Source organism: Mastomys coucha, unplaced genomic scaffold (assembly GCF_008632895.1).
Source record: "Mastomys coucha isolate ucsf_1 unplaced genomic scaffold, UCSF_Mcou_1 pScaffold15, whole genome shotgun sequence".
Lineage (NCBI taxonomy): Eukaryota > Metazoa > Chordata > Mammalia > Rodentia > Muridae > Mastomys > Mastomys coucha.
This window is the reverse complement of record NW_022196897.1, coordinates 167,670,050-167,695,325: the sequence shown is the minus strand read 5'-3', so window position 1 is coordinate 167,695,325 and position 25,276 is coordinate 167,670,050. Positions and strand designations below refer to the sequence as shown.

Sequence of the window (25,276 nt, the reverse complement as noted above, 5' to 3'; positions counted from 1 at the left end):
AGATGTCTTCCTCCATGGAACTGAGTAGCGTGTGTGACAACACCCTAAATGTTAGGTATTGGGGAGAGGAATGATTTTGGACTGAAAAATATAGTGTGGAGGTTTTTACCAGTAAGCCCTTCAGACTGCAGGGGAACTGCTGAGCAAGCCCTATAGACATCTGGTTTCTACCCAGATGTGGATGAGTTAGCTGGCTTGGCTGAACCCCCTTCACAATGAGCACTGTCCTCTGTGTGTGGATGCCTGCCAAGCACGGCTCTTTTTCCTTTCATGGCTGGAACTGGGCTTTGCTTTCAGACAACAATTTGCTGACAGCTCCAGGAGCTTCTTCAAACAGCGCCTCACTCACAGTGACGCACCAGGCACCAAGCCGTCATTTGGAGGAAACCCAGTAGCATCTGTCCAACTGCCTAACAACAGCAGAAGCAGTTTATCTGATTTGAGATGAAATGCAAGGTGTTGGTGGTGGTGTTGGTGGTGGTGGTGGTGGTGGTGGTGGTGGTGGTATTGAGTCGACCTGTGACTGCCCCCACAGATCAGTTTGACAGTGACTCAGGGTTGCCATGTGCCTGCCCAGTCTGCACAGCCAGGCCTCCCACTGGGGTCTCTGTATGAAGTGAACTCCTATTTCTGCTTTCTTGCTGACTATTATTTTTTTTTGTAGTTCTCAGAACCCCAGGTGTGTCCTATAAGCTGTGGGCAGGTGCTGTACTTCATGTCCATGCTCCAGGGCTAGATCTTTCGAACAACTGTAGTGTGGAAATCTGCTCAGGATTACTGCCTTGTGCAGGACTTAGGGCAACAGGAGACCTCCTGGCACCTGCATGTTCTCTTTTTTATTGTATGTGTATAGGTTTATGTGGGCACGTGTAAGCCAAAGGTCAACCTTATTTGTTGTCGCTCAGGAGCTATATCCACCTTGCTTTTTGAGAGACCCATCTTGGATCTCTCACTTGGGTTTCACTAGGTTGTCTCTGCCTCCTCAGCACTGGGATAACAAAAGTGTACATCGTGCCTGGCTTTTTAAATACAAGTACCAGGGATCAAACTCAGGTCCTCATGTGTGTCAAGGACTTTACCAACTGAGCCGTCTCCCAGTCTCAATGTCATTCTCTCACTCATTCCTGGAACCACCCAAGGCACGGGACCTAGTGGGCGAGACTCTAGAGGGACACTCTGAGAAGGATTTGGGTTCTTGAGCTATATAGCAGGCTGCCCCCATGCACTCCTGCTGAGCAGGTGGTGTTTGGTCTGGGAATAGAGACCCACCAAGGGGAAGCTCTTAGTGTGCTCTCTGGTCATCCATCTCTGTCCATCTTCAGTTAGCTGAAGGGAGTGGCTGCTGAGGCTATTCGAGTCTTTGTGAGGGAGTGAGGATTCTGGGACAGTGACTTCTCTGCATGGAAAAAGGAAGCTGGATGTGTTCCAGACACACCCTCAGTTGTCTTTGGGCTCTGTTAGGTGTCCAGCTGGGGCAGAATTAGGTCTTCCCTCTTTTCTGATATTGGGAATGCTTTTGTGAACCCCCAGCAGGCTTTATTCTAGAATGTTCTGGTGGTGGTTGCTTGAAAACAGCATAGATGCCTTGATGGTCTCTTAGGTGTCAGCAGCCTCCACAGCATCACTCGGAGTGGCATCCCCTGAGATCCTTCCTTTCCCCTAAGTAGAGGGGCTGTCCTTGCTCCAGGTTCTGCCTGGTCTCTGGCCCCTTCCATCTAAGAGCCACAGCTTTGTCCTGTGCTGGAGACTGTGTAGGGCTGGTGCTACTTTTCTGCTTTGACTTGGAAAGATATTGGCTGGTGAGTCTGAGGCAAGGGCCAGCTTCTTTAGGGCCCCAGTTTTGGGAAGTAAGATAGGAATGAAACATTTTTGGAAAGCCTGTAAGAAGAAGCTGTGCTGATGGACAGTGCTGTGAGTGTGGGGGACTCTGAGCCAGATGTAGTGGTGCTGAATAATACCTAGAGGAGGGACATCAAGGGCTTCTGGAGCACCAGGGTCAATGGGAGACCTTGCATGTTCCATTTACTTTATTTTTTGAAAAGTTTATACATAGATGCATGGTGTCCTGGTCATATCCATTCCTATTCCCTCTGTTTCTCTCCCCAGCTCTCTTCTCTACTTCATGTTCTCTCTCTTTCTTTTGTCTTTATTTTTTTAGACTCAATTTTATCTTACTTTGAGAAAATGTCTTAACACGTAGCCCTGGCTTGCCTAGAACTTGATATGTACACCAGGCTGGCCTGAAACTCACAGAAATCTACCTGCATGTACCTCCCCAGTGATGGGCACCACTACACTTGGCTATTTTATTTTTCTCCACCGAATATAATTAGTACAGCCTTTAACACACAGGTGTGGGGTTACCCACCAGAGCATGCTAACACACGGGTGTGGGGTTATCCACCAGGATATGCTAACACATGGGTGTGGGGTTATCCACCAGGGTATGCTAACACACGGGTTTGGGGTTATCTACCAGGGCATGGACAACCTACCAGTGCCCACCTTCCAAAGACAAGTGACTCTCCATCCCTCAGCAGCCATCAACTGCCAGTAGGTCCTCAGATGTGGGTGGGACCTTGGGAGCCTCTCTTTCCTCCATGTTGGAATTATTAACTGGCTTAATCTTGTTCATGTGTTGTGAGCTCATGTGTGTGGCAGCTACGTCATGTCAGAAAAACCTGGGGGATATATGAGGTGATTCGCCATGCAGTGATTCCGCAGGCTGGCCTTCTCTCTGTGTGTCTCCTGGCTTCTCTCTTCTTGAGATGTTATTTATGCACATCCCGGGGTGCATTGTAGGCTACCATGGAATCTATAATGGCCGTATACTTACCACCTGCACCTTGTCAGTTCTGATGTTTTCCTGTGCTGGGTGTGGGGGAGGCGCCCAAACCTCACTTTTAGGCCAACTGCCAGGAACACGTCTTAACAGGTGAGAAAGGTCCCTTGCTGATGGAAATGAGGGACATATCTGAGATCTCACCACTGCTAGCATTGCTGCTGTGAGGTTCCCAGATGTCTTAACACACACCTCTGAGCCATAGAAGATATTGCAAGAAGCTTTTTGACTACTGCAAAAATGTCCTCATCCAGAACATTATTTCTCCTCAGACTAGATATACAAATATCAGTGCTTACTATTCATTACATTTGTAGAAAGCATGGTGGGAGAAAGCATGTAGAACAAGAGTCTGGGACCATGCTTGTCACCCCTCCTATTCAGGTGGCCGGCACAGAAGAAGGCCTGTTAAGAGGAGGTAGGAGTTTCTGTATTCCTGGGATTGGGAAGGGACAAGAAAAGGTGGGTTTAGCCCTGTGGTGCTGACCATGGTTCTGGACTCAAGTGCACAGTGGTATTTCCTCGTGAGGGAAAAGCTCTATGGTGTGATTTCTGCTCTCATGTTCTCACAAGATGAGGCTTGGGTTACCTTTGTTAGCCTTGGAAGGGGTAAGAGCTTGGGGAGTTATTTCTAGAAGGTTCTAGAGATTGTGGGACAAAGACACAGGTAGGTTTCCTTCTCCCTGGGTCAGCATGAAAAAAACAAAAACTTCTCCATGGTAGTGCTCCATGACACCTTGTTAAATTACCCAAGTGCTGAATTCTAGCATGCGTGGGCAGACAGCTCTACAGGCTCAAGAGACCAGCTTGCTTTGTCTCTTACAGAAGCACTTGGCTATGGATAGTATTTCTTTTTATTATATGCCCAATGCAGGAAATTGGGGAAATGCTGGAAAACAAGAGGTGTGTTTGTGCCTCCTGTCGATTTCCATAACTCTGTTTTTTGTCTGGTTTCTCTCCTGTGTTCATGGCACACTGGTATTTCCTTACAGATCAGCTGTTCTGTGATATGTCTTCTCCTATGGACCATTGGCACTCCATCTAGTTCATTTGGGAACACTCAGTTTAGGACAGTGTCTGAGTCAGTATCCTGTATGCCTGTATGTCTACACATGCCTTTGTTCACAGGAATGTCCTGTTCAGGAGGGCCATTTCTGCAGGATGAGCTTCTGATTGTGGCCCTATCTCTTGTCATGTTCATCCAGATCATTAGGAAAACTGATGAGGAGCACAGGTAGCCCAGGAGAGGCTCATATGAGGAAAAGGTCCTGTTTGAGGGGTGAGCTCTCTGTCATTGGAGCTGTGCATGGTTGGGAGAGAGCATTTAGAAATGATCAGGAATTAATGCTGTGAGCTTGGGGCCAGCTCAGGAGCACAGCTTGGGCAGGAGGCATGGGCATGCCTGTCCATCAAATGTGGGATAGTGGGTGGGGAGGCCTGTGAGCTTCTCTGTCAGGAGAGCCATTGTTGGGGTATCCTGAGCACCTGAAAGAAAATGGAGATTTACACTCAGGAGGGGAGAAGTTCCATGGTGAGCTTTCATCCCAGCAGCTAGGGGGAAGTGTTTCTTTTACTAGGACTCCTATATGTTACTAAAAGCCTTCAAAGCTGCAAGGTGGGGCCTATAGGGGGAGGAAGCCAGGTTAAGTCCAGAAATATCTGTGTTGGGGGTTGTGTGTCAGGTAACAGTAGGGGAGAGGAGAGCCTGGCTAGGCCTGGGAGGGAGGGGACTGGGACTGACCATGGACAGCACCATCTCAATAGTGGAAGAGGGGGTGTCCTGGAAGGGATAATACCCAGCCTACAGTTGTTGAGGCCTTTTTTTTTTTAAAGGTTTATTTATTTATTATATGTAAGTAGACTGTAGCTGTCTTCAGACACTTTTTCTTCTTTCTCCAGCGCCACTCACTCCGGCCCCACTCACTCCGGCCCCACTCCTTCTGACCTTGCTTGCTGTAGCTGTCTTCAGAAAACCCCAGAAGAGGGCATCAGATCTCATTACAGATGGTTGTGAGCCACCTTGTGGTTGCTGGGATTTGAACTCAGGACCTTCGGAAGAGCAGTCAGTGCTCTTAACCACTGAGCCATCTCTCCAGCCCCTATTGAGGTCTTTTCATCTGGTGGAAACATGGTATCTACACTCAATCCTTCCCAGAGGCCTCAGGCTTCCACACCCTTCATCTTTATCTGTATTTTCTCAGGATGGCCCCATGGACCCAGTGCTCATGGGCTGGAGAGTCTCTGGCTACAGTGTATGCAGACTGTCTTGCAAAGATACCCTAACGCATAGAGGAAGCATTGCTTAGAGAGTAGATGTAATGACTCTGGAGAAATAGTTTACTCTGCCAGGGAGGTATTTGCCTGATGTCTTTTAAAATAGAGATGAAATTCTCCCAGCATAACCCTAGCCATTTGGAGTAAATAAATTAGTGGTAGTATTTACAAGTAACCTGTGGCCATTAGTACTCTGTAGCATCCAGGACACCTGTCTCTATGGGCAGTTCTCCACAGGGCCCCTTTCCAGTTTCTGGTGCTCATTCATGTCATCCTGTCTATGATAGGTTTGTTTTTGATATTCCCTACAAAGGGATCTTGGTGTTCCCTGTCTTCAATTCTTTTCCCTCTGTGTGATTCCTTTGGGTGCCCCCATAGGGTGGTAGAGCTTTAGTTCTTCCTATATGTCTCTGGGGTCCAGTTTGTCTGTCCTCCTGTCTGTTGGTGGATATATGGGTTATTTGTATCATTAAGTTCTGCAACCCCAGCTGCCACAAAGTGGGTGCTAATTTCTGTAACACACACATAATTTTTATGGGTATACAGCCTTGTCTATGGTCAGCTGTTTTTGTTCTATGCCAGGTTTGGGTTAGCCAGGCTCTTGGGGAACTCCCTACTTCATCTGTTTTCAGACCTACATAAGGCCCATCATACTGATTGATTTCTGTCCTAGCTTTCTTAGCCATTCTGTGAACATTACAAAGAACCCCCAAGTGATGCTAGAACTGACATGAGCAAGCAGCCTGGAGCTGAGTCCAGTTTAGTCATGTCAGGATCCTACCAGTCAGAACATATGTCCTATGTACAGGTGCGGGGATGGCCTCCTGGGCATCGGAGAGGGCAAAGCAGATGAGGCTTGTGACCTCAGTGAAAGTGGACATTCCTGAGGGAGGAGAGTCTGAAGAAGAGGTGCCCTTGGATTATGTGAGGAGAAGCAAACTCTACTACCAGGTATTAAAGGGAGGTGTGCTAAAGCCCCAAGGAATTGGGGTGTCATGGTGAGGATGAGAAAGAGCAGAAAAGGAGCAAGAAAAACAGCTAGGTACACCAGGTATGGCCAGGCTCTTAAGGCACTGGGGCCAACATAGAGCTGCAAGCAGCTCTCTGGCTGCTCCTGGGACTGAGATAGGACAGCTTTCCTATGGTCTCAGTGGTATGCACAGTTGACTGGAATGGGGCATACTGAAGAAGGGAAGGGCTGAGATAAACTTTTGGGAGACAGTAAAGGATGCTAGGTTGTGGGCTCTGAGCCTGCAGTATGGCTGCCTTCTTAGATGATTCAACAGGCAGGGATGTAGTGTAAGCCTGGCATGGCCTGGGACAGTCCTACCTGATGTAGACTGGGCTCTGTCCAGCACCCATGATGACTAATGGGAATAAATTAACTGCATGGAGCTTCAGTCTCCAGAGAGCTTATGTAGGAGGTGCCAGGTCATGAGGTGGTGCCAGGAAGGGCTCTCCCTGTGCTGAGCTGGCGGGTTCCTGCCCAGCTGAGCCCTCCACAGTCTCAGCTTAGACACCTGTGCCTGTAGCAGATACCTAGCCTTTCTGGGGGAAGCCTCATGGTGTCTATAGAAGTTATTAAGGCTTGTGGGTCCTTGTGAGCCTTGGACTTCTGATGGAGTGAATAGCTAGGCGGCATTGTATGGGGATAGGTCAGAGAGAGTAGAAGCTCCAAACCTCTCCATCCTTGAGATAACCTTTGTTGGCCATTGTGCGACCAATAGTGTGGGTGAGAGATCCCTTGAGACTACTTCCTCACTGTGGTGTTTGGAGATGGAGACAAGATGAGGGTTAGCTGAGGCCATCTGGGGAGGCCTCAAATGCTGAATCAGCACCCAAGTCTCCAAGGACTTGGGGCTTACCAAGCTCTGGTCTGTCAGAGTCTGAGGCATTTTCTGAGCATCTGGTGTGTACTGGGCCTTGTCTGTCTCCCCTGAGCCACTTTATCTCACATTCCCAGTGCCTTATGGGATGGTACTAGGTTGGGTAGAGGGGCTCCAGTGTGACAGACAAGCCAATACTGTCCCCAGGGTGAGGGGACTCATTCCAGCTGAGAGGTCCTTGAATGGCATGTGGCTTCTGTTCTGTCTAGGCCCAGGGGATGTACAACTGTGTGTAATTTTTTTTTTTATTAGAAGCAGCCATCAGCAGCCCAGCTCTGCTTCATTCCTAACAGTGGAGGAGGCAGTAGGTCCTGGCAGCAGAGCAGTTTATTAGGGGGAGAAATTAGATTCCAGGTTACAGCGCTGGCTTGTCTAATGGACGAGGCGGCAGTAGGTCCTTGGGGAGCCATGTGTGATCTTAACCAGAGGGGATGTGTATGACCTCGCTGTAGGTCCCCTCTTCAGGCTTTACTGTACTCCAGGCCCTAAGCTGAAAAGGCCCAACATTATAGGAATGGGGATTATCCTGGTTGGGCAGATTTCTGCAGGGGATCCCGTGTGGACAGTATCTTCCTGTGGGTAGGGTTCCTACACAAGGTAGTTTTGCCTGCTCTAGCTGGATCCCATGGGGGCCATTTCCCATTTCCCACAGAGCCCCTCTTTTCCCATTTGTAAGTAGTGGCAGGAACAGTTGCTTGCCTTTAGGGTCATCACACCCGGACTTGAAGTAGGCAACTAGAGACTTTCAGCTCGTGGAACCAGATTTCAGTAGTCTAAGAGTTGTGAGCAGGGCTGGGATCTGTGATTATGTAGCTTCCTTTACTGTTATGTTAGAATTTTTGTTGTTGTTGTTGTTGTTGTTACTAAACATGCATTGAGATAGTGAATCCTGGCTTGCTCCAGTCAGCCTTTGGGTCAGGAGCCAGGCAGGAGTGTGTTCCCAGGGTCTGACAGTGAGACAGCTGGTGTGTGAAGCAGGATTGGAAGGGGATGGCAGTGCCTTTTTTGTTTTGTTTTGTTTTCCCAGAAGAGAAAGATTCCCTGTTATAAGACTGAGGGGGCAGGAGGAAGAAAAAGGTAGAAGGGAAGGAGCATCTCATTGGTGTGGCATGCATGAGGTGCATGCACACCCAAACCTGTGCCCTTTACATCTCAACATATGTTGGCACCAGCTGTGGCTGACCATTACAGGGTCCTTATGGGCCTGACTGAGGGCCCTCTGGCTCTGTATCCTTGTCCCCAACCTTTGCTCCCTGCCTGTCTCCTTTTCTTGTACTCAGGCCCTGGTTCAAGTGATCTTCCTCTGCCCAGAGTTGAGAGTTCCCTCCCATGAAGTCCTTCTTGCAGCTAGATGAAGGCAGTGGAGCTCTAAATCTCCCTGTGGTATCTTGCGATTTGGGCCTGGGTGTGCTTCTAGATACAGAACAGTTCCATGCAAGCTCCATCTCTAGGAGACTCTCCCCATGCCAGGGTGGGTTGCCAAGGACTCTCTGAGGTTCCTGCCTTGCTCCTCTCTGGCTCTTGGAATCCGGAGCTAGGGACCAGCTGCTTGTGATGCTGGTCTCCTTGGCAACTGCTGCCAGGGAAGCCTCCTGAAGTTGAATCTATTATCATAATTAGCCCTGAAACCCCTTGTTGTAAATTCTGGGCTGCAGAAAAACCAGCCATATTCTTGCTGCAGGCCTCTTGTCCTTTCTGTGCCTACAGGATTAGCATCGGCTGGGATGGAGACTGAGAAAGGCCTCTTCTGACCCAAGGCTTCAAGGCTCCTTGGTTTGTGGGTACTGTAAGGAGATGTGGCCAAGTGCCAGAACTGAGGATATCTCATGGCCTGAGACCCTTAAAACTGCTTCTCCTATGTCCCTCAGTTCCATATGGTTAAGAAAAATGCTGAATTCCAAGTCTGAACATTTTGTTACAGGGGCAGTTCCTCTGATGGCCAGGCCTGTCCCAGTGGATGGTTCCAGGCCCCTCTGAATACTGGTGGCCATGCTGGATGAATATTCCCAGGGTTTCCATCCTCCCCCAGAAGGGAAGAAGGTGGCTTTTGGCTCCCCATTGCAATTGCCATGAATGTCAAGAAACACAACACACAGCATGGCAAGACAGGAAGTGGGGGGATGGGCATTCCTAGACCAGTTTCCGCCTGTGGCTGAGTGACCACTGACATAGGATGGCTCACCCTGGAGGAGGCGAGCTTTGAGTAGGGGGCAGATCTGAGGGTGACCTCCTGTTTTCCTGTCTCTATTTGTCCCTTATGCTGGGGCTCGAGGCTGGGAGCCTGTGAAATGCCCACATCATGAAGGATAGATGCTAGGGGAACATGCTGTAAACCTCCTGAGGATACATGGTAGGAAGTGACAGTTCTGCCAGCCTTCTAAAGCCCCAATGCCCCCTCCTCATCTCTAAAGTGAACATGAGTATGGGGAGTTCTGGACAGGACAGTTGCCAGTCACTGAGGTGCTTACAGACAGCCAGACTGTTGTGTTGGACCTGGAGGTGTAGCTAGCCTAGGTCCCCTCTCCTTGGAGGCCTCCTGCCTGGGGAGGAGCCTGGTCACACAGTGAGCTCCTTCCTGAGTCTGAGCTTCCAGGAGCAGCGTGGGCGCTACTCTTCCTGCATGTCCCTTGCAGCCTCCCCTGCACCAGCCTTCCTGGAGGGGGCCATCTGCTCTGTCTGTTCTGAAAACTTAAAAAACAAACCGTGGAGCGGAGGAGCCATGGTGGCACTTTCTGGAAGCTGCTGGAGTGGCAGGGCTCCAGAGTGGCTTTCCTCTGTACAATGGATGATACACAACCTGCTGGCTACATGAGAGTGTTCTGGGGAACAAGGTTTCTATTCCCTCAAGATTAGTCACTGGCCTTGTATATCTAGGTAATCACGGCCACATTCAAAAATGCTTCCAGAATGTTCTGAGGTGCTTGGTCAGAGACCCTTAGGATAAAGCTGAGAGGGCCTGGTCAACTGGCACCTTGGCCCTCAGTTGATTTTAATTAAATTTGTTTATTTATTTGGTGTGTGTGTACATGCATGTGCTTTCAGGCAAGCATGCACATATGTGTCAAGTTGGTTTCTCCTTCCATCACGTGGATCTCAGGGATTAAACCCAGGTCGTTGGGTTTGGTGGCAAACTCCATTTCCTGCTGAGCTATCTTATTGGCTCAGCAGCCGTGTTTTTAATATAAAGGAATACATTGTAGCGTGGTGGGCTGGATTTTCTGGACCAACTGTGGATACTCGACTTTTGAAGTCTGTCCCTGGAATTCTGTCCCTGATCCTGAATTCTATTTTGCCCAGGCCCAGCACATGCTCACTTTTACCAAACCCTTTTTCTGTTAAAAAAAACAAAACAAAACAAAACAAAAAACCCACCTTCCCTGCTTCTCTCTTAGCCAAGCCTGCTCCTCCTGACTCAGCAGGTCTGGTCCCAGGAAACCCAGGGAAGCCTCCTCTGGTCTCCTACCTTGCCTGGTGGGTTAAGCCAGTCCTGGCATATTTTCTGCTACAGGAACCTTCAGTGTTTCTCATGGTTTTCATCACCAATCCAGGATTCTTAACCCCCCACCCTCCTTTCCATTCCTTCCTAGCTGACAAGTTGGGAGAAGATACCCCAAGCAGTGCTAGAAGGCAAACGAGATGTCTGCACTTTCTTTCCTCTCTCTCTCTCTCTTGGTTTTTTTTTTCAGAGCTCAGTTAATTGAATAATTTGGCTAACGAGCAAAGGAAATTAATTGCAGTTTTGAAATGTGACCGTGGCTTTGTGCTGTTCTGATTGTGCCAGCAGCCGGTCACTGCTGCCACTGCCTCTGTGACCGTGGCTTTGTTTGTGCCAGCAGAAGCTTGAGACTTTGGTGTTGGATGTTCTCAGGAGCCACAGACCTGGGACCTACGCCCAGAAAGATTGTCAGGTCTGTGTATCTTGTAGGTCCAATGTTGTTGGAGGTTTAGCTGAAGCTGAGAACCCTGGTGACAGATGCTCTCTGAACGCTGCTGGCTGTCTGTTGCTGTGCACTGATTCAAGCTGGAACATCGTACAGTGAGGGACCCTGGAGCATCCTTAGATCTTGTTAGGGAGATATGGTCTTGACTTCTGACTGGTGATTTGAGTGATAAGTTATACTGTCTTCTCTTTGTCTCTTGGAGTTCCCTTTCAGCTTTTGAACTCCATAGAGTGTATCTCTCTAGGCCCAGTCTCAGAAAGACACAGGGAATTAGGCCCTCACCATCCTCCTGGCTGGATATACTGCTGGCACATTGTACAGACCCTGGCATGGTGTATTCACTGACCTATATGTGCCATCCCAGTACCTGTTATTTTGAGAGTAGGGCAGCTAGGTCCTTGGTGGGTGTTGGTGAGGTCAATATTAGGTAATGGAGACATTTTTCTTTCTTTCTTCTTTTTTAAACATTGCTTACTTATTCCACATCCTGACTGCAGCTTCCCCTCCTTCCTCTCCTCCCAGTCCTTTCCTATCATCTCCCCAAACCCCCATTCACTCTTCCTCCCCTTCTCCTCCTAAAAGGGAGGTCTCCCATGGATATCATCCTACTTTGGCATATCAAGTTGTAGTAAGACTAGGTGCATCTTCTCCTATTGGGGCTAGAGAAGGCAGCCCAGTTAGGGGAAAGGGATCCAAAGGCAACAGAGTCAGAGACAGCCCTGCTCCTGCTGTTAGGAGTCCTGCATGAAGACCGAGATGCATGACAGTTACATATGTGCAGAGAGCCTAAGTCCATCCCATACATGCTTTCTGGTTCATGGTTCAGTCTCTACAAACCACTCTGGGCCCAGATCAGTTAACTCTGTATATTTTCTCGTGGTGTCCTGAACTCTTCCTCCCCCTCTTCTACAGGATTCCCCAAGCTCTGCCTAGTGTTTGCCTGTGGGTTTTTGTATCTGTTTCCATCAGTTGCTTGATAGAACCTCTCTGATGACAGTTACACTAGTTACACTAGACAGTTACTCCTGTCTGCAAGTATAGAATAACAACATTAATAGTGTCAGGGGTGGGCATGGATCTCATGGAATGGATCTCAAGCTGGGCCAGTCACTGGTTGGCCAGTCCCTCAATTTCTGTTCCACTTTTACCCCAGAACATCTTATAGGCATGACAAATTGTGGGTTGAAGGTTTTGTGGCTAAGTTGGTGTCCCGATTCCTCCATTGGATGTCTTGCCTGGTGATAGGAGTGGCTATTTCAGGATCCATATCCCCTATTGGTAGGCGTCTTAGCTAGGGTCACCCTCATAGATTTCTGGGAGTTTCTAGCTTATCTCAGAGATGCTTTACCCCAACTCCAGTTTTCTGATAGAAACATTTTCTGATAGCACCTGGCTCTAAATGGTGCCTATGGTTGTCCTAGAGCACCATTGGGGCATTCCCCTTTGACCACAGAGTTAGCTGGGATTTCCAGGCATCTGGCTGAATCCTCTTGTCCCTTCCTTACCCAGGAAAGTCAGTTGTATATATTGGTGTGACTGTGCTACTATTCCCCACTGGCCAAGCATAGGTCTTGGTGTTACTATGTTTTCAGATGTGATGGATACTTTAGTCAGCAACCATAGCATAGGTGACTGTCTACAGTGTTTGGGTACTTGGAATCATGGAGAGTGTAGATGGGATTGGCCCTCTGTGGTGACAGAAGCCTGCTGAATGGGGGATGGGATAGTAAGCATCTATGAGTGAGACCAGCAGCAGGTCCACTGGGCTCAGGTGGCTAGGTGGATGCCTGCTGATAGCACAGGACAGACATAATCACTGGTATGTACCAGACTCCATCAGTGAACTGGTTGAACTGCTGTTACCTTCCTGATGGGCCAGTTCTACTTTGGGAATGTGGATCCTGGACCTTAGGGGTCTAAGACTGCCAGACTGGTGACCCTGGGCTTTTCACCCAGACAGCGGGCTACTGGGCTGCTGTTTCCTTTCAGGATGTGGAGACCAGCTTTGAGGGCTCAGGGTTCTCCTGTTTCTATCTCCTAAGTGCTGGGATGATAAGTATGCATCACCATGCCTGGTTTATTCTCTGCTGGCTGCTAAACCCAGGAAATTGTGCATTCTAGGCATGTACTCTGCCAACTAAACAGGATCTCTAACTCTTTGTTTTTCTGCTTATGTCTCATTCATTGTGGCTTGTCTGAAAGAGAGGAGCTGGGGCCAGGTAGAAAGTAGACACAGCACCATTGTGGTGAGTGAGCTTAGAGCAAGACCTACCCTGACCCTCAGCCACTCACAGCCTAGAAAAGTCAGAGGTCTCGAATATGCAGGAGCAGAATCCAAATGCATCATCTTCAGCAATGGGCTTCATCATCTGCAGCTCCAGAGGTGCAGGCATAGCTGGTCATGAGTGCTCAGCTGGCATCAGCTAGCCAGGCTTTTACCCATAAGCACCCCTGAACCCTGGACTAGAAAGGTGGGCATGTTCTCATAGACCACTCCCTGGGCCTGCAGCAGAGGATATTAGAGAATGGCAAGAGGGAAACAGTGCCCTAACTGGTGGGGACAGTGTTCAGTTCCACACATTAGGTGGAGAGAGAGATTTGTGTGGGTTTTGAAGATAATGGAACTGCTGTCAAGTGAGGGCAGGCACAAGCAACTCCTTGAACAAGAGCGCTTGTGGTTCAGATGAATGTGAAGTTCTCGGTGCCTTGTTGCCAGGCATGCTTCATGCATAGGACCTGATGACTGTATATTAGATGTGTCTATTTTGTGTGACAGATTGTCATCTGCAGAAAAATGTTGATACCACTTGAACTGCCTAAGAGCCAGTGGGCTCCTGACACGTAACACATCCTGTGTATACATGTGGGGCTCATTTGTGTTGGAGTCTACTTTTTCTGTTTAAAAAATTTTTATTATAGCTCACTCTCCCCCCTCCTTCCTTCTCTCCTTCCCTTACACACACAGTACACATGTGGAAACCAGAAGACAATTTATAGGAGTTGATTTTCTCCTTCTACCACGTGTGTCTGGGGGATGAAATTCAGGTTCCCAGGTTTGGCAGCAAACATCTTTACCTGCTGAGCCATCTCACTGGCCCTAGAGCTTGCCTCTTATGATTTAACTGCAGCTTCTCCAGTCTCCCAGGATACGATGCAGATGTGGTGGTCCTCAGCAGGTTGTGTTCCTGCTATACTACCTACCACGTGTTTTAGTTCACTTGGTGTGCCCTTATCAAAGGCCACAAGTTGGATACCCGTGGTAGGACTATGGCACTTGTTCTCTGCAGAGCTCTGGGATAGAGTAAGAGAGAAAGTAACCCACTTTACAGAGCATGCACGTAGCCATGAAAAGGGCAGGAGAATTTTGGCAGGTCAAGAAGGGGTAAGGCGGAAATTATATTTATGTATGTGTGTGTGTGTGTAATTATTCCTCTCTCTCTCTCTCTCTCTCTCACACACACACACACACACACACACGTACACACACATACACACACACACACACACACACACACACACACACACACACCATATATATGAAGGAGAAATTAAAAACGTGGCAGCTAGGGAAAGGCCAGAAAGATGATCTGAGTTCTTGTTCAGCACCCCGATCTAGCTGGAAGAGAATTTTTCTGCCTCTGAACCTAGGGAGGAATTGTTGCATACCAGGAAAAAAAAAATGAATATTTACCTTCTGTAGGGCAGGCAGTGTGGCGTTGGATCTTTTTGTTGTTTTTGCACTAGCTAAGGCTGCCTGGGCTAAAACCAGATAGACAAGAGGGGCCTGGTCAGAAATTGGTGTGATTGTGGAGTCTTGAGTAGCAGGAAACAGGGTGTGGACTGGCCTCCTGCTGTGCTCTGAGGGCTCTCTAAGGTCTTGAGTCCCAGGCATGCTAGCTAATAGACGCAGGCTGCACTGACCACGGCTGACCCACTGACTGTGTGTCTCTCACCTTCTGCAGGTTCCTTTTAGTCTTCTCCTGCCTTGTGCTTTCTGTGTTTTCCACCATCAAGGAGTACGAGAAGAGCTCCGAGGGGGCCCTCTACATCTTGGTAAGCCTCACACTTGGGCAGGGAATGGGGAAAGGCCTGGAGGCTGGGAAATGGACCTTTGCAGCACAGTCTGCTTCCCAACCCCTGGACCTCCATTTCTGGTTTTGCCCTCAACCCGGACCGTCTGTCTGAGTGAGCCAGGCCTTCTGCATGTATGGTCTCCTCCAGAGTAGTTAGTGTTCTTTCTTGCACACACAGCTACTGTTGCTCCCAGCATTGTGGTGTAGAGACCTCAACCCCCTTCCAGCCTCCTAGACCCTAGAAGTGATATTACAACATCCAGCAGTTCTCACCATCCCCCCTTTCTGCCCTGCTCTCTGGAGTCTCAGTGTTCAGGTGCCCCAACTGAATGTGTGGTGCTCCCCAGAAGATGTGGGTGGAGGGGTGGGAGGCCATGATGCTCACTCACATAAACCCTGTGACGGGATAGGGGTGGGTGTCATGGAAACGAGACTGTAATTCCTCTGTTGCCATTGGTAACAGAGGTGGCCCTTCAAAAATGATCCCACTAGAGTGCTTTTCCACCCACTTTGCCCCACTGCCCTGGAGCTGCCTGTATTCTAGAGGAACCTGCTCTCTTTTTAGTATGGCTGGGAACTCTCTAAGCACAGCCCTGCTGTGCCCACCCGTCACACTGACACGAGAGCCTCCCATTCCAGCTCAGAAGAGAGGAGAGAAGAGGGGTTCCTCTGGTGGTCTACAGGCCAGAACTTGCTGGCAGCACTAAGTCCCTGGAGGATCTGGCTCTAGCAGGGATTCAATCCTGGCTGACATGAGCTAGGTGCCCTGTGGGGTTTGAGCTAAGCCTGAAGCTCTGATTTCTAGCTTCTGATCCCTGGGGATTTATCCATCCCTGTCCCGAAAGTATCATGTATAGAGGTATCCCTCCTAAGGCCTGGTCCTCATCTGCATCCCTCCCACCTCCCAGGAAATCGTGACCATCGTGGTATTCGGTGTTGAGTACTTTGTGAGGATCTGGGCTGCGGGCTGCTGCTGCCGGTATCGAGGCTGGAGGGGCAGGCTCAAGTTTGCCAGGAAGCCGTTCTGTGTGATTGGTGAGGCCTGGTGGACATGCCCACCAGAGTTGGGTCTGGGGAAGGAATTGCTTCTGTCTTGGCCACAGTGGGCTGAGTGAGAGGGTAGGGCCTTCTGGAAGTTCCTTCTTATCACTGACCTGGAGTTGGAAGCCATGACTGACAGGGCCTAGGTCTTGGGAGGGGGAAGAAGTGCTGGACAGTCTCTCCTGGACACCACAGGTAGGCAGGGTAAGCTCTGAAAACCACCCTTCCCAGGGCTCCACATGACCTTGCCTGTCTATGGGGCCGTCGAGTCCTCCTCTGGGGGCCCTGGAGAGGAGATGCTGTGATCTGTGCCTGTCTCCCACAGATATCATGGTGCTGATTGCCTCCATCGCTGTGCTGGCTGCTGGCTCCCAGGGCAATGTTTTTGCCACATCCGCACTTCGGAGCTTGCGGTTCTTGCAAATCTTGCGGATGATCCGTATGGACCGGAGGGGTGGCACCTGGAAGCTCCTGGGATCGGTGGTCTACGCTCACAGCAAGGTGAGCAGCTCTGACCCTGCCTGGGGCCTGCTGTTTACCATGGCCTCAAGGCTCCTGGCTGCTCTCACAGATGTAGCCACGGATCAGGCAAGATATAAATGAGCCGCTCCTTTTATCCCGTGTCTGACTGACTGTCTTCCTCACCTGTCCTCAGAAGCTATTTTCTATTCTTAGTGTGAGCAATCCTTCCTGAAGCTGGCAGCCCCTGTAGCTGAGCATTTTCCTCCCTGGTTCTGAGGGCCTGGATCAATACTCTGCCTCAGTCACCTGCTTAGGGGTTGTTTAAGCTGTGGCTTGTGGTGGCTCCTGACCAGGGTGCTTATGGGGAGGCTGTGGGTACACATTCTGTGTTGAAGGAGTCCTAAGCAGCAGAGACCTGGTTTCTGCCAGGTTGTCTATGACACTTTTGTTTTCTTTATGTTCTCAACGACTCAAATGCTCTCTATCCTACCTGGGCTCCCCTCCCTTTTTATTAGCTATGGTCTTATGGGGGCAGGAACTGGTCTCTGGGGAAGTTGACCTCCCTGGAGCCCTGGTCTCTCTCCCTCTTTGAACTGCACACCCTGAGTGTTGGGAACTGAGTATATGTCTCTTGAGGCCTGCACCCCTTCTTGAGGATATCTCCACAGGGTTGGGACCCCAGCTGTTTGGCTGTGGGATATGTGCTTCCCCAGCCATGGACAGGGTGTTTAAAGGGCTGTGGATGCTCTGCTCCCAGGTCTGAAATAGTCAGTTGAAAATTGCATTGTACAGCCGGCAGTTATTGTTCATTATCCAGGACAAGCCCTGTTGCCAACCCTGACCAGTGTCTACTCTAGTTGTACCTTGCTGGCATCAGGAGGGGATTCCATTCTCCAAGTCCCTGAAGCTGCACAATTGAGGGCAGGGCTCCCATGCTAGGCTTCTAGGCTGGCCTGAGAGGGACAATGACATGCTTCCTGCCTTTGCAGGAGTTGGTGACTGCCTGGTACATTGGCTTCCTCTGCCTCATCCTAGCCTCATTCCTGGTGTACTTGGCAGAAAAGGGTGAGAATGACCACTTCGACACCTATGCGGATGCACTCTGGTGGGGTCTGGTAAGTCCTGGTCACTGGTCACTGTTCCTTCCTCCTCCACATTCTCTGGCTACTGCTATCCTAAGGATATGCACCCTGCCCCTTGGGACCTGAAGGAGAGACCTAGCTGCCTTTAGGCTGAGCTGAGTGGGCATGTCTCTTGGAGGACACCTGGTGGCTGGCTATGGATATGATGACAACTGAAGCTGATGTGCTTCTTGGGTTGGTAGATGTGACAGGGGACAGACTGGGTTCCTTTCTCCCACTTACTTCCTGCAGCTCCCCACTTGGTGATGGACTATGTTGGAGAAAGATTAGGGTGGGGGAATATTGGGGCTCTGAGTGTAATGACAAGAATAGAGCCATCCTGGGGCTCCCCAGCTCAGGAGTGTGAATGACCCTCATAACTTTGGAGCAGTGTGAGGCTGGAGGCAACATTGTCATTTTGGCCTTCCATTCCCAAGGCCAACTGCCACCATTCCAGGCATTTGCTGCTGGCTTTCCATCTTCAGTCAATCCTGTCTTTGATTGTGAGGGACAAGGGAGACTTCAAAGTGAAGATGGCTCAGTGGGTTACATACTTGCTTTGAAAGCACAGGGATTTCAGTTTGGAACTCAAGGAGCCATGTAAAAGTTGTGTATATGGGTATGTACATGAGTGTGTGCTCACATGCACACACACATACACACACACATACACACACATGCATACACACACACATGCACAGACAGACACACATACACACACACTCTCTGGGATGTTTTTAGGTCATCTGCAGCCTGTTGACAGTGCCTCTAGTTGCAGTCCCCAAGAATTGCTGACACCCAAGTGGCCTTTGTTCCTGAAACTCCCCATGCTTGCTTGACTCTGCCTAGAATATTCCAGAAGTCCTTTTTCACTGCCCCTTTCCAGAAGGGCCTATTGGTTATCTTTGAACTTCTGCTTGGAGTGGACATGGAAGACAGGTTTCCTAGGCCTCTATTTTCTGATCTTGCTTTCTGGAGCCCACACTAACCCCAAAACCTACTCCAATGAGATAGAAATGGGTTTCTCCTAGCCCCTCCCCCATTGCTTTAGACTCCTTGGAGGCTCAGGCAGAGGCTGTTGTCACCTGACAAGCCATGAGGTGATGACCTAGGCAGGTGCTGTGCTTGCAGAGTCACTGGGGGAGGATCACCCTGGGGTGAAGCCACAGGGCAGTTTATTTATGATCTTATTAATGCCCACAGGCCTGGAACCCCATGTCCTTTTGGGAAGAAGCAGGGCTATTAGGAGTGAAGGGAGTTTGAGGCTGGAGATGACTGGCGGAGGAGATAGTGTGATAGGCACAAAGCAGGAACAGCTGGATTGTCTGGGTGTGTATGCCCAGGCACTGCTGAGGAAGTCATCTTGGCACCCAGGGATTCTGAACTGTAACCAGCTGGCCCCAGGGTCCTGTGAGAGTGATGTAGCCCATTCTCTTCAGAATTTTCTTGGGCTTAGGCCTTCCTTCTCTTTCAGAACTGAAGCAAACATTTTATCTTTATTGTTTCAAAGTAATCTTTGTATTTTAAAATGTCCAGGGGTTTCTAAAATGCAGCCCCCTTACTACTGCCCATCTGTCTTCTTGGCTACCTTCTACCCACCACCCCTTGCCTCCTCCCCTCCTGGGCCAAACCTTCTCCTAGATTGTCTCCCATGCTCCATGAATCCTGCTCTCCTAGGCCTTTCTGAGTCCTAACACTGTGGACCTGGAATCCTTGGACTTCCTTGATCTTGTCCCCTGATTTTGTGGGTACTTACCAGTTAACTGGTGCCTCCTTCCTCTGAGCACAGAGCAGGGGATAGAAATGCCAGCAACTCATCTGGATGAAAACTGCTCTCCTTGCTTGGTACCTCCTTGCTTGTGTAGTCTACCCTCTCAGGTGTGAATTAGGGAAGTCTTGGGAATGATTCTCCTTCCAGTGTGGAAGGAAGATTCAGGATTGATGGGGTTGTGTAATAAAGGACAGCCTATGCTGATCCTGGCCTTGTTTTGCTCTAGTATGGATGATGTAGGAAGGATGGCCCTCCTGTAGGTCCAGCCGAAGTCTGAGCGGCCATCAGTGTCCAGCTTCCCCTAAACTACTTGGGTTAACTTCCCATGGCTGAGCAGGGACATCTGGCCTGGGATTGTAACCTCTGTGGTAGGCCATTGCCAGCCTGCTCATGTGACCAAAGTCCCTTACCCCTCAGATCACCCTGACGACCATTGGCTACGGAGACAAGTACCCTCAGACCTGGAATGGGAGGCTGTTGGCAGCAACATTTACCCTCATTGGTGTCTCGTTCTTCGCTCTTCCTGCTGTGAGTCCTGCGTGCCTTCCTGCTCTGGGGATGTTAGGGGTCTTAGAGGATCCCCGTAAGACTTGACCATGGCCTACCTGTGAACTGTGAAGACCTTGGACAGGAACAGATTTCTATGGGGTTCACAGTCGCTACAGAAGCCCCATACTAGACCAGAGTGAGGCTGCTCTGGGTTAGATGCTTGTAGCTTCCTTAGGCACACTTCTAGTATCTTCAGATCAGGCCTTCTCACATAGCTCTGTTGATTTCTGTGGCTTTCCCATCTGAATGACTCTAGATAGTGTGTGTGTGGGGGGGGGTCCTCCTTTACCACATACAGAATAGGATGGGTATATTGACTGCTGCACTGGGGCTGACAGAAGGCAGCTGTCTATAGCTGCCTTGTGGACACAGCAGGTTGGGAGGGCTCCTGATTGGGATCACTAGGCACTGCCTTCTGCTAACCAGAGGTTCCCCAGGTCTGGAAGTGCTAGAGATTTCCAAGGATGTAGGAAGGTGCACCCACAAAACACAAGTATTTAGGCAAGGGTGAGGAGGGGTATGGTCCCAGGATGTGGTCTGAACTCAGTGACTTGCAGGGTATTTTGGGATCCGGCTTTGCCCTGAAAGTCCAAGAACAGCATCGGCAAAAACACTTTGAGAAAAGGCGGAACCCTGCAGCAGGTCTGATCCAGGTGAGCCTTAGTCTCTGTTAGGGACTAACCTAACAGAGTTCTGATTCCACCTCACCTAGAAGGGAGCCCATTAGGATCTTGGCACTGACAATGGCTGTAGCATGCTTTTCTCTGTCTATGGATAGGCTATAGCCTGTGTTTGGAAAACAAGGTTGTGTTCAGCATAAGAATAGATTACACATCTGAGGTCACTCCTAGCGACTCATGGTACTGATCCTGGATGATCTATCCCCAGTGGCCACTTGGCTCAGGTCATACTTGTCTCAGGAACCATCAAGGTCATTCCCAGTGTCCTGTGAGGTAGGTGTCTCATCACACCTATTCTGCAGCTGTGAGACCCACAGCTTAGAGAGGTTGAGAGTCTGGTAGCAAGTGGCTCCACAGCCTGAGCTGTGGGCACTGTGCCTCCCTGCTCTATGCTTTCTCAGGTGGTCTTACCATTTAGGGGTAGGTGGGATTTGCAGGCCACCTGAATGTGCATGGAGAAGACAGAGATTCCTCTTGGACTCTGGAGTTGGCCTTGTATCTGTCTTTCTTTTTAAAGAAAGACAGCCTCAACCTTGGATCCAGCTTCCTTTTGTGTCTGCACTGCATAGCTTTCACCATAAAACATATGGATATTGTTTTGTAATTTCAAAATATACAAAAAAAGAACAGAATGCCCATTTGAAAAATAAAACAACTGCATATTCATGGGGCCGAAGGGTTTAACAGGGAACAGCATACATAAATTGAGTACCATTGCTATATATTCAAAGGCCATTCAGCAGCACCCTGTGTGAGTCTAACTAACACCAAAGAGCAATAGCATAGCTCTTCTTGTGCCTCCTTATTTGTCTTGCCTACACAGTTTCCCCACTGTGAATTTCAGAGTGCTTCCCAGAGCTTCAAGACATCTTCAACCCATTTATAACCTATGACCACAAGGTGAAGGCATTGCAGTAGAAGTTGATCAAAGAGTCTTCCTTTGAGCAAAGATGACTTTTCTACATATTTGGGGCCAAAGCTTTAGTTAGCAATGACCCCAGGAGCCCTCATGTAGGTGCAGGGGTAGAAAAACCGGTTTTTCAAGAGGATTATCACCTGGTTATATTTCTGGCTTCCAACCAGAAAAATACTTGGAGGCATAGTCTAAGAGGAGGTACCAGGCCCTGTGCCCTCAAAGTGTTCTATAGAAGTCAGCCTAGCCAGCCTGGATCTCATGTAGTCCTTGATGTTATTGAAAGATTGATGGAGACCAAAGTAAGTAAAAAGAAATCTCATGTTCAGGGACTGAATGACATAATCTCATTAAAATGTTCTTCCCAAACACTGGCATGCAGATCCAGTGCCCTTCACCTTCTTTCTGCAGAAATGGGAAAGCTAATCCTAAGGTGACTGTGGAATTACAATGGACTCTGGATATCCAAGACAGCACTGAAGCAGGACAAATTATGGAGACTCTTACACTTTCAGATTTTAAATCTATTATAAAGCTGCAACAATCAAAACAGTGTAGTTCTCTGGATGGAGAGATGGCTCAGCAGTTAAGAGCACTGTCTGGGGGCTGGAGAGATGGCTCAGCGGTTAAGAGGACTGAGTGCTCTTCCTGAGGTCCTGAGTTCAAATCCCAGCAACCACATGGTGGCTCACAACCATCCATAATGAGATCTGACACTGTCTTCTGGTGTGTCTGAAGACAGTTACAATGTATTCACATATAATAAATAAATCTTTAAAAAAAAAAAAAAAAGGGGACTGTCTGCTCTTCCAAAGGCCCTGAGTTCAATTCCCAGCAGCCATATAGTGGCTCACAACCATCTGTACTGGGATGCAGGTATACATGTATATAGAACACTCATACATTAAATAAATAAATCTAAAAAAACCAATACAACAACAAAAAGAGTGTAGTTCTCATATAAGGACAAGTGCACCAGTAGAACAATGAGCCCATGTGTCAACTGATTTCAGATAGGGCACTGAGTTGTCTAATGAGAACTGTTTCAACACATGGTATTAGGCAACTGGAGACCTGTTTTGTTGTTGTTGCTTGCTTGCTTGTAACAGAATCTCTATAGTCCAGGCTGGCCTCAAACTCATGTGATCCTCTTGCTTCAGCTTCTGAGGTTCTGCATAATAGATATGTGTCAACCTTCCCTATTTTTAATTTAAAAAAAGATGTTGTTTGGCTAGGCTTATGGTGCCTACTTGTAATGCTAGAACTTTGGAGCTGAGGTGAGAAGCTCTTGAGTTTGAGGCTAGGTTGGGATGTATAGTGAGATGTTGCAGGCAGGGGGAGGGGGGTAAGAGGGGAGCTAAATCTATTAAATTACTTAGAAGTAAGCAAGCTTTATTGTTTTTATCTTTTATATTTGACACCAAAACACAAGTAACAACAAAAAGAGTTAGAAATCATCAAAATTAAAAATGTGTGCCTCAAAGGACATTCAAGAGTGACAAGACTACCCATAGAATGGGAGAAAGGTTTGGAAATGAGCTTAATATCTAGAATATATAAAGAACCCCAGTAGCTCAAGCACAAAAGAAAAACAACCCAGAGGGTTTTGGTGCAAGGAGCTTGAATGGGCATTTTTTTTTTCCAAGAAGAAAGACAGCTGGCCACAAACATGTGAAAAGATGCCATTAGACAAATGAAGATCAAATCATGAAATGCCAGTTGACACTTGCTGGAATGGTTTAAATTTTAAAAATGGAAAGTAAGCGTTGGTGGGAACTTAGTGGCACTAGACTTTCACACACCACTGGTGGGATGTAAGATGTAGCCACCACTCAGAAAACCATAATCAGAGTTGGGCTTAGTGGTAGAGCACTTGTCTCACATGTGCAAGGCTCAGGATTCTACCTTTGGCACCAAAAGAAAAAAGGAAGGGACAGGGAAATACAACCAAATAAACAAAAACAACTAGAAAAGAAAGGAGACAGGTAACATTTGTTACCCACGTTTCATGTAACATTGTAGCCCACATTGTTATCCACATGACATGTAACATTGTTGCCTTTCCCACGTATTCACTCCTTTGTTAGGACCCAAAACAGGTGATCCTCCATGTTTATAGTGCACATAACAGTCAAGATATGTGTGAGCTATGCTCACTGGTGGATGGTCAAAATGTATGTGATCTGTCTGTACAATCAAGTGTTATTCAGTCTCCAAAGGGATGCAGCTCAATGCACAATGTGCACAATCCTCAGCTTTGAGGGCATGTCCCTCCATGCAAGACACTAACAGGCAGGCCATACAATCGTGAGATTCCATAATAGGAAATTTCCAAAACAGTCAAATCCATAGAGACTGAAAGACTGATGCTGCCAGGGCCTGGAGAGAGGTGGAACAGAATAGAAGTGTCTATGTGTGGGCCTACCTCCCTAAGGGTAAAACGCTGGGGATAGATTGTTGCTATGGTCACACAATACTATGTGTACTTTAAAGGAGTCAAAATGGTAAACTTCATGTTGTGTGGATTATGATGAATATACAAAAAGAAAAAGATGTATACAGAATGGAAAAAGGCCTAAGCCAGTGAAGAAGCCTGGGTCAATATGCCTGGTGAAAGGAGTCCAATCCTCCCAGCCTTGTCCCATTCCCAGGTCTCATGGGGTTGGGAGTAAGACTTGTTTGGACTGGAGAGGCAATGAAGTCACCCACTCGATGTCAAGAAAGACAGAAGGGAAGAAGATCACCAAGGCTCACAGCAGACTCACTTTGAGCGAGAGGCAGAGTATCTCTCATACCCCACCAGCTTCTGTGGGCATCATACTTGTCCCACAAGGATAAACTGAGCCTGCGGGATGAGGACAGGCATGGGGCTCCAGTTCTATGTGGGTGAGGTCTCTGGAAATGGGTAAACTCTGCTCTGCCACAACAATCTCACCTCTTTCCACTGCAGTCTGCCTGGAGATTCTATGCTACTAACCTCTCACGCACCGACCTGCACTCCACGTGGCAGTACTACGAGCGGACAGTCACTGTCCCTATGTACAGGTACTGCGCCAGGCCCAGCCTCACCACCCTGCATGGTGGTTTGCTTTTTAATTTACATTTGCTCTTTAAACCCCATTCATTTGTATTTGTTTTCAAGTATATGTATTTTTTCCACAAAGGATTCTGTGTGGTTTATTTCACAGTATTGATTTTGTTCTTTGTTTTACAGTGTTGTGGCTTTTATTTCTTAGTCTTGTACCCATCCTTTGTTTTCCATTCCTTGGGTACATTGTGTTGTGATCCGCACTCCAAGACATTAAGCAGTACAGAGGTGACTATGTTTTCCAGCAAAGACCAAGGCAACTATGGTGTGCATGCATATAGGGAATAACCCAAACTACAGTGAGAGTCTAGAGCTAGGAAAGTCAAGGGGGCCCTCACATCCTAGCAACACAAAACACAGGACACTCCAGGAAAATCTGGAAAGCAGGAAAGGTCAGGAAGTGCCTTTCTGGGGGCCACCAGGGGACAGTGCCTGCTGGCCTGTGGGCCACTACTCAGAAGACAGGTGGCAGCACTGGCTTGGGAGTTGTGTGCACAAAGCTTGAGCTTAGATGAAAACGTGAGGCAAGGCAGTGAGACCCGAAGCTGTAAGTAAGTCAGAACCTTGGATGCTGTCTCTTCACCTTGAACTGAAGATAGAGATAGAGAAAAAAGAGAGAGGGGGGAGGGGGAGGG

General features: G+C 48.5%; 1 protein-coding gene across 11 annotated transcripts in view; it reads left to right on the top strand.

Moving 5' to 3' along the window:
• The window catches only part of Kcnq2 (potassium voltage-gated channel subfamily Q member 2), a 59,989-nt gene that overhangs the window by 5,982 nt on the left and 28,731 nt on the right, over positions 1-25,276 (top strand). For all 11 annotated transcript variants that reach the window (XM_031373047.1, XM_031373045.1, XM_031373046.1 and 8 more), the window contains exons 2-8: positions 14,906-14,996; positions 15,925-16,051; positions 16,383-16,558; positions 17,509-17,634; positions 19,829-19,939; positions 20,518-20,613; positions 24,504-24,598. In XM_031373047.1, the coding sequence (XP_031228907.1) occupies positions 14,906-14,996; positions 15,925-16,051; positions 16,383-16,558; positions 17,509-17,634; positions 19,829-19,939; positions 20,518-20,613; positions 24,504-24,598 (822 nt within the window). The remainder of the gene's footprint in view (positions 1-14,905; positions 14,997-15,924; positions 16,052-16,382; positions 16,559-17,508; positions 17,635-19,828; positions 19,940-20,517; positions 20,614-24,503; positions 24,599-25,276) is intronic.